Genomic DNA, 13,850 nt, shown 5'->3' on the forward strand with positions numbered 1-13,850 from the left:
TTAAAGAGCTTTGTAGTAAGAGTTGGAAACATTTTTGCAATTATTTTAGACAAATCTACTTCCAGAGTGCTCAATATATTAGTAGAGCTAAATAAAACATTTGAGAAACAGATATGGCATTTCAACTGCATAAATTTATTTTGACAGAGTACAATACATTAGTAGAGCTAAATATACACTTTCAAAAACATGTATGGCAATTCAGCTACACAAATATACTTAAGAGTGCTCAATAGATTAGTAGACGAAAGCATAAAATTCAGAAAACATGAGGAGCTCTGCAGTATGTTTTGAAAACCTAAATGTCAATATGTAAGTATAGATATACTGTAAGTTTTTAATATATATATATATATATATATATATATATATATATATATATATATATATATATATATGACAAGTATTTGAAACAAATTTCCTATTTGAGTGCCTAATATATTTGAGAGCTCTATGGTAACTTTATAAAACATATTTCAAAATTATGTTAGATAAATTGTCTTTGAGAGTGCTCATTTAATTAAGTAGAGTTCTGCATTAGTTTTGGGGTATGGTTCTCACTTTATTAGGGCAATAACTTGGACACATTATACTATGGACAAATCCATTGAGGACAATCAAAGGTAACCTGTTTTTTTCGACTCTGCTGAATAAGACTCATCCGTCTTGGTTCACTCTTGGGACATTAAAACAAAAAAGGTGAAGAATTAAAAAAAGAATGCAAAAATGTAAATGTCTTTGCAACTCATTCATTTTCACTTTCATAACACAAAAACATCTGTAAAAACTTGATAAAAGAATGCACAAACAATAAAATACAAATTTGCTGTCTTGGAATCTGAAATCAGTAGAAACATCCCCTACTGAAATTCCTGCACACCTCAAAAAAAAAAAAAAAAAAAAAAAAAGATTCCTTCCCAATGCAATACTTTTCAAGCAATTACAGTGTCAGACTTGGTACTGGAATGACTCTGTAAACTGAAAAAATATACATAATAAAAAATGTTAAGCAAAATTGATTCATGTTAACACCTCTCCCAACACCACAGATTAACTACAAAAATACTTGATAAAACAAGACACAATTACAAATGTGTATGAAAAAAATAAAAATAAAAAAAATAAAAAAAATCAACCAAGCAATTGCTCATGATTTTCTGGTGTTTGATGGAATGTGAGTAGGCATACAGCCTGGATAATTTTCCAAGGTAAGTGATGATATTCATCATTATTGTCTTTTTGGATTAGTTCAGATATATCTCATAACTGTAATTGTTTTATGTATATATTTATATGTCTAGATGTTATGTGTGCTATTTGCATGTTCCCTATAGAAAAAAAGCTACATAAAATCTACAAGTGTATTCTGATGTAAAATTAACTAGTAAATACAATGCTTGTGTTCCTGATATACCAACTATTTCTTATTAGCATATAAGTTGAATCATGAAATGTATCTCCCTTGCCTGTATCTCTTTATACCTCTGTATTTATCTAGATCTGTCTATCTCTCTTTTCTTATTCTATATCCCTATTCCTCGCCTTGCTATCCACTATGTGTGAACTTATAAATTTCAACATGTCTAGATTGATAAGCTTCTCATTTACCGGTACCTAACTCCCGTTTTGAAGTTAGAAGTTTTAACTTGATTACACGTTTATATGCCAAGGCATCGATGAGGCACATCCAGACGCCAACCTACACGGTGCAGAGAAAGGACAGAAAATAAACTAAGTCCCGATGTGCCTAGCAGATTAGAAGGCATTTTGCTACGCCTACATGCACCCAACATGGCAGTAGGCGTCGATCGGCCACTTCCAGACACTTATTTACACTGTTTTGAACTTAGAAATTTAAATTGAATACTCGTGGACATGTGTTGGTCTAGTAGCTCCTCATCTACCTATACCAACGTCCGCCCCTGTAAGGACTTAGAAATTTTCATTTGAATACACGTTGACTTGCCTTGGTCTATAAGATTTTCATCTACCTATACCTACATCCCCTCTTGTTTGGACTTAGAAATTTTAAATTGAATACACGCCGAGATGCCTTGGTCTATAAGATTGTCACCTATCTATACCTACATCCCCTCTTGTTTGGACTTAGAAATTTTTCACTTGAATACACGCTGAGATGCCTTGGTCTATAAGATTGTAACCTATCAATACCTACATCCCCTTTGTTTGGACTTAGAAATTTTTCACTTGAATACACGCTGAGATGCCTTGGTCTATAAGATTGTGACCTATCTATACCTACATCCCCTCTTGTTTGGACTTAGAAATTTTTCACTTGAATACACTCTGAGATGCTTTGGTCTATAAGATTGTCACCTATCTATACCTACATCCCCTCTTGTTTGGACTTAGAAATTTTTCAATTGAATACACTCTGAGATGCTTTGGTCTATAAGATTGTCACCTATCTATACCTACATCCCCTCTTGTTTGGACTTAGAAATTTTTCACTTGAATACACTCTGAGATGCTTTGGTCTATAAGATTGTCACCTATCTATACCTACATCCCCTCTTGTTTGGACTTAGAAATTTTTCAATTGAATACACTCTGAGATGCTTTGGTCTATAAGATTGTCACCTATCTATACCTACATCCCCTCTTGTTTGGACTTAGAAATTTTTCAATTGAATACACGCTGAGATGCCTTGGTCTATAAGATTGTCACCTATCTATACCTACATCCCCTCTTGTTTGGAGTTAGAAATTTTTCAATTGAATACACGCTGAGATGCCTTGGTCTATAAGATTGCCATCTATCAATACCTACATCCCCTCTTGTTTGGACTTAGAAATTTTTCACTTGAATACACGCTGAGATGCCTTGGTCTATAAGATTGTAACCTATCAATACCTACATCCCCTTTGTTTGGACTTAGAAATTTTTCACTTGAATACACGCTGAGATGCTTTGGTCTATAAGATTGTGACCTATCTATACCTACATCCCCTCTTGTTTGGACTTAGAAATTTTTCACTTGAATACACTCTGAGATGCTTTGGTCTATAAGATATTCACCTATCTATACCTACATCCCCTCTTGTTTGGACTTAGAACTTTTTCAATTGAATACACTCTGAGATGCTTTGGTCTATAAGATTGTCACCTATCTATACCTACATCCCCTCTTGTTTGGACTTAGAAATTTTTCACTTGAATACACTCTGAGATGCTTTGGTCTATAAGATTGTCACCTATCTATACCTACATCCCCTCTTGTTTGGACTTAGAAATTTTTCAATTGAATACACTCTGAGATGCTTTGGTCTATAAGATTGTCACCTATCTATACCTACATCCCCTCTTGTTTGGACTTAGAAATTTTTCAATTGAATACACGCTGAGATGCCTTGGTCTATAAGATTGTCACCTATCTATACCTACATCCCCTCTTGTTTGGAGTTAGAAATTTTTCAATTGAATACACGCTGAGATGCCTTGGTCTATAAGATTGCCATCTATCAATGCCTACATCCCCTCTTGTTTGGAGTTAGAAATTTTTCACTTGAATACACGCTGAGATGCTTTGGTCTATAAGATTGTCACCTATCTATACCTACATCCCCTCTTGTTTGGACTTAGAAATTTTTCACTTGAATACACTCTGAGATGCTTTGGTCTATAAGATATTCACCTATCTATACCTACATCCCCTCTTGTTTGGACTTAGAAATTTTTCAATTGAATACACTCTGAGATGCTTTGGTCTATAAGATTGTCACCTATCTATACCTACATCCCCTCTTGTTTGGACTTAGAAATTTTTCACTTGAATACACTCTGAGATGCCTTGGTCTATAAGATTGTCACCTATCTATACCTACATCCCCTCTTGTTTGGACTTAGAAATTTTTCACTTGAATACACTCTGAGATGCCTTGGTCTATAAGATTGTCACCTATCTATACCTACATCCCCTCTTGTTTGGACTTAGAAATTTTTCAATTGAATACACTCTGAGATGCTTTGGTCTATAAGATTGTCACCTATCTATACCTACATCCCCTCTTGTTTGGACTTAGAAATTTTTCAATTGAATACACGCTGAGATGCCTTGGTCTATAAGATTGTCACCTATCAATACCTACATCCCCTCTTGTTTGGAGTTAGAAATTTTTCAATTGAATACACGCTGAGATGCCTTGGTCTATAAGATTGCCATCTATCAATACCTACATCCCCTCTTGTTTGGACTTAGAAATTTTTCAATTGAATACACTCTGAGATGCTTTGGTCTATAAGATTGTCACCTATCTATACCTACATCCCCTCTTGTTTTTTTAGTGATGCAATGTTGTCAACTGAGATTTTAAAAAAAAACGCGAGATCAGGAGAAAGAAATGTCCAGAAAATCGCTAGATTTTTAACTTTTATCGTCTGAAATTTTCAAAAATCACTACCCCCCCCAAACTCCATATTTTAACTTTTTAACCATAAAAAAATTATAAATATAGTATACTCAATATATAAAATGTTCCGTTTTTTCTCACTATATGTTTCTGGAATTATATTGAAGCGGTTAGCTCCCCAGAAGGCTTACATATTTTATCAGCTAGTGTTGCCTGTTTTTTTTGGGTATTTTTTTTTTGCAGGAAACAAATCATAAACTCAAACTTTTTATAATAAAAGTTAAATTGAAATATACTGCAAATTAAACATCACAATAATGGTGCAACATATTTTGAAATTAGAAAAATAAAAAAACAAAAAAACTTTGTTTTAGCATGTTAAAAGTATTTAGGTTGGTAGATAATTAAATTCTACTGTATTGGTATAAGTTTCTTTTTTTTTTTTTTTGCTGTTGTTTCTTGCTTTTTACTTTGGAGGTTGGAATGCCCCCACCCCCTAAAATGTACTTGGAAAAATCGATTTTATAGCAAGATTTAAGAATGGTTAGTGGAAAAAAGGTGAAAAACAAAACAAATAATCAATAAATAATTGTTACCAAAGGCAATAAATGCTACTTTTTTTTACTTACATGAATGAGTTTATTTTATGTTTTAAAGTATTTTTAATAAAATTGCGGGTGTGTGGGTGCTAAATATCTCCAAATTTTCTAGAATTCCCCGCTAGATTGCAACCGAAATCTCCAGATCTAGCAGGAAAACCGCTAAATTATAACACTGGTCACGTGACAGGAAGCGGTAATAAATAATTGTCCCTAAATAAAAAAAATGGCCTCTCGATACAAAGAAAAACACCTATTTATCATAGAAAAATTAAGTATAATGTTATAATTAAAAAGAAATATATAAAAACACACATTGATATAGTAAACATATTATACCAAAACGTGGAAGCCATCCGTCCAGTGGTTTTTTAGACTATTAATTGCGAACTAACCGAGAGTTACATTTTTATATATATAGATTAAGAAATAAATATATATATATATATATATATATATATATATATATATATATATATATATATATATATATATACTGTGTGTGCAAAATCAAGACTTCAAGACAAGGTGTTGATGGCAACAAAAAGTGTATTTCATTTTACGTTACAATTGTTTCCATGTCAATATTAATGCTCAGTTATGAAATGTGATAATTTTGTAGTTTACTCCTTAAGTCAACCATTTTTGGCTTAAAACCTATTGGTATATGAAAATGTACTGAATTACACGAACTCAGTATATTACATATAAGTCTATATATATATATATATATATATATACTCGGGTTTTTTTTTATTCAAAAGTAATGGACTAATGAATTCAACGAGGTTGTTAGATAGTGCTCAATAAAAAGAGCTGATAATACTTGTTTATTGTTATATAAACATGGTCACATCCTGCTGCTACAAATAGCCACTTGTTTCAATCAAACAACAGATATCATCAAGTGGCTATTTGTAGCAGCAGGATGTGACCATGTTTATATAACAATAAACAAGTGTATATATATATATATATATATACAATGTATATATTATGTGTGTGTATATATATATATATATATATATATATATAATATTATGTATATAGTGAAATCAAAGGAGATGCAATGTTTACCTATTTTACCTAATACCTGATCTAATATAAAAAAACAAGTATTTATACATAAATATTTTAATCCCAACCAAATAAAAAAAGCTCAATACACAAATAATAGAGAGTAGAGCTTATTATAAGAGAAAAGAAATAAAAACTAAAAAAGTTGAAATTTACAATCAAATCTATTGCTCGACAGGATACTCCAAAAAACAATTGTCAAAGTGCTTATTCTGCGGACTTTCAATAAGAGCAACATCAAAATTGCAGATAACAGACACCTCTATGTTTCAAAACACGTACACACATGCAGTGGAAACAGCTTCAAAATAATGCCAATCTTCCAAACAGACAATTATTTTTATTTACTTACACAGGAAAAAAACTTCATCACCAAATTCACTCCTGAACTGAACAGAACCTAATACCATCACACAAAAACATGAAATGCAAGGTACACTCGCATGCACACCCATACACATACACACACCCACACATAAATCAGACCCGACGCATTAAAACACACACACGTGCGCGCATACAACCACACACAGACATAACACCCCTATCTCTAATACAACACTTTCTTTGAATTGAAAGTCCGCAGAATAAGCACTTTGTAAATTGTTTTTTGGAGTATCCTGTTGAGCAATAAATTTGATTGTAAATTTCAACTTAAAGTTTTCATTTCTTATATATATATATATATATATATCAGAGGAAACATAATTTAATTTAAATACCAAAGAAAACGAAAAAACGGGCAGGTGAAATTATTAAAATTTCCTTAACGCCTTATCGTCTGACCTTCTAAGAGGAAACGTCAGAATGATAAATTAAAAACTAAGAATCGAATGAGGAAAGAAGGGAATTTGGTTTTAGTTAGAAGCACAGTGAGAAAAAAAAAATCTCATTGTTCAGGTGGTTTTAAATCAATAAATATATCCAACTGATGTTTCAAAATCTTTTGTCTACACAGGCTAGGTCGAGAGTTGTTAATGACTAACGCCTCAATGATATTGAGATGATAGTTCGACCTCGCACTGTATAAAACATAAAACCACCCATCGGAATATTGATCAGAACACCTATTTATACTCATCAGGTGATTGCCGATGGCGGACTCATGAGCTTGGGAGTGCCCGGATGTTCTCGAAACCTGGTGTAGTCGAATATCCCGAGGGATGTGTTGGGATATTCTCATTTCCAATCTTTGGGATGTTTTGCCAACGTAGTCAGCTCCACACTGACAAACAAATTTATAAACAACAGAATTCTTTTGAATGGTTGGCAAAACATCTTTACGAAAAGAAGAGAAAAAGGTTCGAGTTGTGTAAACTACTCTAAGCATAGTAGCTGGAAAACAACGTTGAGTAGCAGAAGAAATCCTTTTAACAATATGAAGGCCAACAGGACCTAACCATGGTAATTTTAAATAAATGAGACAACGTGATGGACCGATATGTTTAACAGTATTAAATGTAGCAATTTTACGTTCAATAGTAGTTTTTATTATATTTATAATAAGGCCTTAAGGAAATTTTAATAATTTCACCTGCCCGTTTTTTTTGTTTTCTTTGGTATTTAAATTAAATTATGTTTCCTCTGAAATTTCTCCTTCCATTTTGCTGTACCAAGAATTTACTTATATGTATATATATATATATATATATATATATATATATATATATATATATATATATATATATATGAACTATCAACTAAACTCCAACCTCTCTCCCATCACAGAAACGAACTCCGAGCACTAGTACCCCTTCAATGACAATACCCATTACAAACTTGACAGGCAGCAAAATCCCACCCCTTCACTGTAGAAATGTTGTAAAGATTGTAGTGGAATGCGGCCGCAAATGGATGGTTACATTCAAAGCTAGTAAAACAAAGCTGCTCTCCTTTAACAATTACAAGACACCTCCCCTGCGGATAATATGAACTGGAACAAATACATTGAGGACATTGCAAAGGCTGCTGCAAAGAATGTCGGTTCCCTCTATCGAGCTAGAAGACTACTCACACCTGAGAGTATCCAGTATCTGTACAAAGCCGTCATTCGCCCATGCATGGAGTATTGTTGCCGCTTCTAGGCTGATGCATCTACCACTAGTCTCTCCCTCTTGTATAGGGTCCAAAAAAGAGTACTGGATAAGGCGGACGAAGCCAGGATTGTAGCCCTTGATATATGCAAGGCCTTTGAAAAAGTCTGGCATAAAGGGCTGCCAATGAAAATTAAATTGTATGATATAACTGGACGTATACTAAATAAAATTAGATCCTTCTTAAACAATAAAAGCATACAGGTTGTCAGACGTACATCCAAGCAGCATAACATTAATGCGGAAGTATCTCAAGGGTTGATCCTTGGAGCATTATTATTCATGATATTCATAAACGACCTCCCTGATAATATTGTATCTGAGATGGGTATATTTGCTGATGATACAATGCCCTATAATAAGCATGAGGAACGAACAGATGTACATAAATCTAAGACAATGTCCGAATCGTTAGAAAATGACCTCCAGACTATAGTAGAATGGGGCCGCAAATGGATGGCAACATTTAATATATAGTATAATGCAGCTAGTACAACTAAGCTGCTCTCATTTAACAATTACAAGACGCCTCTCCAACCCCTATATTTATGACAAATAGTACCCTACCTGATAATTCTACATTCAAACTCCTCAGCCTAACATTTGTGGGCAATATGAACTGGAACAAATACATAGAAGACATTGCAAAGGCTGCTGCAAAAAAGGTGGGTTCCCTTTATCGAGCTAGAAAACTACTCGCACCTGAGAGTATCCTGCACCTTTAAAAGGCCATCATCCACCCATGCATGGAGTATTGTTGCCACATCTGGGCTGGTGCATCTACCATTAGCATCTCCCTCTTGTATAGGGTCCAAAAAAGAGTTTTCGATATAATCGGTCCCACTTTGTCAACTAAGCTCCAACCCCTGTCCCATCGCCACAATGTTGCATCACTGTGCCTGTTTTACAAATATTTTAATGGAATGTGTTCTAATGAACTCGTTTCACTTGTATCCCCTCGACGTACATATCCACGAAAACCCGCTTAGCAATAAGATCTCACCCCTTCACTGTTGTTATCCCTAAATGCCAGAAAAGCTTTCTATTCTAATAATTTCTTCCCTCGAACAGTTAGACTTTGGAATTCCCTTCCTGCTGCCTGCTGTCCTGGCTGTACTGATATGCAGAAGTTTAACTGTAACAAACAAATATCTTGTTAATCTTTCCTAGACATGGCCCCAAATAGTAGCCCCTTACGTCAAAGTGGCGATATGCTTTGTAAGGGGTGAACATGAGTAAAAAAAACAAAAAAAAAAAACATTCTACTCAAATAGCTTTTTCCCTCGGACTGCTGCACTTTGGAATTTCCTTCCAGGCCCCTGCTTTCCTGATTGTACTGACATGCAGAAATTCAAGTGTAATATGATCAGACATGTTGCTGCCCAACTCAATCCATAGTATCTTTGAAAATCTGGTTGCGAATAGTTTTTTTGGGGACTATTTTACCATGTTTGTCCAAAATTTTCTGTCTATGTCAAAATTTTCTGTGTATGTTTAGTAAATAGTTTATTTAGCAGTTTTGCATGGTGCGGAACCCAAATTTAAATATGTTAAGACCTTGGCGACTTTTGAGGCTAAACAGGGGGAAGGGGGGGTGCAAATGATGGACTTAGTCATTTCTTTTTTTGCATGGTGCAGAACTCAAATCTACATATGTTAAGGCCTAAAACTGCACCGTTTGTACATTTTCACCAGGATTTGACGTTCCCCGGGGGACTTTTAGGGCTCAGTGGGGGGGGGGGGATGCTGAACTTAGTAATTTTTTTTTATGCCTCGTCTACTGTGCACTCATGTGGAACCATGCTTCATTTGTTTAAACTATTGTTTAATTAATTAATAAATGTTTATAAAAAGTATTTAATTTGTATCAATTGGTTTTCAATTTCTTGTAAACGAATTCCATCCAGTAAATGCAATAATAAAGTAAATAAATGTTAATATAAAGTATTTAATTTATTATTTAATTAATAACCAAATTTTTAAAGAACGTATATAATTAATATCATTCTATTCAATTTCTTGTAGACAAATGCCACTATGTAATATATAGTATATATAATACTAGCATGGGTGCCCGGCGTTGCCCGGGTGTTTGGAGGTGTGTGTTGAGCAAAAAAAAAAAAAGTTTGTAGTAGGAAGGCAGGCTCGAACCTGTACCGCGATGGAGGAAAAGAACAGCAAAAAAACGTGATGTCTTTGCTGTTATGACCACCGGCAAACCAGAAGTGGCGTAGGTTTAAATTAAGGCTAGATAATCGAAAAGAGGGGATGACTTTCAAAAAAAGGCGACACCTCCCTGCTGAAAAGCACCCAGTTGAGGGTGAAGAAATTAATGTTTTAACCAATTTTTCGGTATTTGTCGTCTGAAGGGTCAAGCTTCAAAACAATATAGATCTTGTGAAAATCCGTTGCCTCTGTCAAAAGTTTCAGGCAGACACGCAAACATACATACATATATTTATAGCTCAAATTTTCGACCCAAACCGATTAAAAAGCTTGCCCTATCTCTGAATACCCTTTTATGTAAAATTTCAAATGTTTAGACCAGAAATTGTCTGAATAATTTGGTAGAGACCGCAGAGGTCAAATTTTTTAAAACTTTGACCCCTATTATGACCCCTTAACATTTACTGCTTTGGGATCAAATCAAGTTATTAAGTTAGATCCATGTCCAAAGAACCTATATCTAAAATTTGAAGTGTTTAGACCCAAAATTGCCGGAAGAGTTTGGTAGAGTTCTCAAAGGTCAAATCGTTGAACTTTTACCTCTTAACAGCCAAATTTCTGGCCAAAAACGAATTATAAAGATTTTCCCAAATCTCAGTGCGTTGTATATCAAATTTCGAGTCTGTAGACTGAAAATTGACAGAGTTATTGCGTAGGAAAATATACACAAACTGACACACAGATACTTTCGCTTTAATATATATATAATATAAAGTTAATAAATCTTAATATTAATTAATTGTAAGTATCTTGCATACTATAGCATTGTACCCATTTTTTGGTCACTGTTCACCGTTATGCCAACTGAAGACGCCTCAATAATTTCTTAAAAAAATGACGACTTGGTATGCTGAAAACAAATACCATAGGGAAAATTAGCGCAGTCAAATAGTTTGAGATATAAATATTCTGTATTTTGTTACATAATTTCTAGTAGTTTTATTTGGCCGCCATCTTTGTTGTTTCCATGAAATGGTATATTGAGCATGCGTGCGCACGCTGCAGTGAGCGGATGATCTGTGTAGTTGACTCAACGCAATTCTGAAAGCCGTTCTTAACATGAGGAGGTGGGGAGATGTTTATTGCAAAAGCCGTTCTTAACATGGGGAAGTGGGTGGGGGGGGGTGTCATACCGAAAGCCGTTCTTAACATGGGGAAGTGTATGTTTATTCTGAAAGCCGTTCTTAGCATGGAGAAGTGTATGTTTATTCTGAGAGCCGTTCTTAGCATGTGGAGGTGTATGTTTATTCCGAAAGCCATTCTTAACATGGGGAGATGTATGTTTATTCCGAAAGCCATTCTTAACATGGGGAAGTGGGAGATGTTTATTCCGAAAGCCATTCTTAACATGGGGAAGGGGGGGGGCGTTTATTCCAAAAGCCGTTATTAACATCAGGAGGTGTGGGGGATGTTTATTCCGAAAGCCGTTATTAACATGGGGAGGGGGGTTATTCTAAAAGCCGTTCTTAACATTGGGAGGTGGGGGGATGTTTATCCCGAAAGAAATAGCGTTGAATAACCGTTAAACATAACAACACATATCGCATGCTCACTATCCCATTTCATTGAAACAACAAAGATGGCGGCCAATTCAAACTACTAGAAATTACATTGCACGATTCAGATATTTATATCTCGAAAACTATTTGTCTGCGCTAATTTTCCCGGTGATATCTGTGTTCAGCATACTCGAAAACCTTTAAAAGTTGTTGATTTATTGCAAAATGTTGAGACGTCTCCAGTTGGCGTAATGGTGAACTTTGACCCATTTATGTTTTCAATTTTAATATCAATTTGTTTTCAATTTCTTGTAGACGAACGCCATTATAAATGTTCTTTCTGTTCCGCTGCGTTCTTCCACGCGCATCACCTGCAACGCCATGAAAAGCAGTTACACACGTCTGGGAAGGAAGTGAAAACGAATCAGTGCAAAGACTGCTTCAAGACATTCGCTACGCAATTGACGCTCAAGTTTCATCAGGATTTCGCATGCCGAATGGTGCAACGTCCGCACAGATGTCCTAGCTGCCAGCTTGGTTTTAAGAATGCAGTGGAAATCGAAAGCCACAAGTGCAGCGGGAACCCTGCAAAGCCGTTATGCTGTATGAACTGCGACTTCCGCACTGGTTCACCACGAGACTTAGAACACCATAATCGGATCCACACGGGGGAACGATGCTACAAGTGTGAATTGTGTGATTTTCGGACAGCGTGGAAAAAAAACCTGAAGGTGCACATTTTGAAACATTCCGGATTAAAACCGTTCACTTGCAATGTTTGTGACTTTGCGACAAACGATCGCAGTAATTTGAGAACTCATTTGAGGAAACATTTGAAAAAGAATAGCGCGAGTCTTTGTCACACGTGCGGCACAAATTTCAGTGACCCGCAGGCTCTGGCGTCACATATGCTGTTGCACAATTATGACACGCCTTACAAGTGCACATATTGCAACTATTCGACCAAGTATAAGTTCACGCTCAAGTCACACATGCGTGCCCACAATGTTGAGATCGAGACGGCGAAAACCTCTCAGATCGTGTCGACTGATGCTGATCTTGGCTCGATTCAAGACGTTAGAGAAATATCAATCCAAACAGCAGACGCCGACTACGAAGAACTTGTTGAGAAACAGTTTTTTATGTGCCAGGAATGCGGTTTTGTTATTGACAATCGGAAACTTTTTGACATACATCAGTGTAAGGTGAACGACCCGACCGCGCCGTCTGTTTTGGATGGCGAAATGATTATTCAAATTATCGAAAGTCCAGCGGAACTCCAGGAAGTTGTTGAACCGTGACAAATTTGACAATATCTTGTAACTTTGTCTTGTTATCAATAATGTTGAAATATTATTTATTTTGTTTCGATTAATCGAACAATCATTCTCACATCTTATCTGCACAACGTTTCGGCCGATGTAACCTTCGACCTTCTTCAGGTATAAAAGTCGCCATGATTTGGTAGCAAAAAGAAGTGAGGGTAGTTCTGTACTCTAAGGTTTCACATTTTTTATCTAGTTTGAAGTAAAAGGTACTTGTACAGTTTAATCAACACATTAAAAAATGAAAATATCGAAAAATAATTAAATTGTACGTATCCGTTATGGAACGAAATTCTCTGAATAAAAAATTTCACTTAATTTCATCAAGTAGGTTTTTTTTTTTTTACAGCGAAAAAACAATTTGTTATGATACCGAGCAAAATGTTCGATTTTTATGAAGAAAAGCTAGAATTAAAGATGGGGAGGGGATGTCCGCGCTTTACATGGATTTATCTTCCTGTGGCGTTTCTAAAATCCAAACAAAAATTAAGAAAAAATCCAAGATGTCTGCCTTCAAAGTGCTGTCATAAAAACATGTTTTCCGCTGTAAAAAACACAAAAAAACTACTCTATCAAATTAAGTGAAATGTTTTTTTGTTTTTTTTCGGAGATCTTCAGTTCAAAACGGATACGTACAATATAAACTTTTTTTGATATTTT

The 13,850-nt window shown here is 35.0% G+C and overlaps 1 protein-coding gene across 1 annotated transcript; it reads left to right on the top strand.

The window, feature by feature from the left end:
* Window positions 1-448: 448 nt before the first annotated feature.
* On the top strand, window positions 449-13,221 carry LOC145271094 (uncharacterized). Its single transcript, XM_080126638.1, has 2 exons — window positions 449-1,208; window positions 12,181-13,221. The coding sequence occupies exon 2, from the start codon at window positions 12,363-12,365 to the stop codon at window positions 13,164-13,166; it is 804 nt and encodes a 267-aa protein (XP_079982764.1). The 5' UTR covers window positions 449-1,208; window positions 12,181-12,362; the 3' UTR covers window positions 13,167-13,221.
* Window positions 13,222-13,850: the final 629 nt, after the last annotated feature.

This window comes from Euprymna scolopes, chromosome 46, assembly GCF_053919585.1.
Source record: "Euprymna scolopes isolate OS-2025 chromosome 46, ASM5391958v1, whole genome shotgun sequence".
Classification (NCBI taxonomy): Eukaryota; Metazoa; Mollusca; class Cephalopoda; order Sepiida; family Sepiolidae; genus Euprymna; species Euprymna scolopes.

Coding starts and splice junctions, on each gene's coding strand:
- LOC145271094 (XM_080126638.1), top strand. CDS start 12,363: ATGGTGCAACGTCCGCACAGATGTCCTAGCTGCCAGCTTGGTTTTAAG.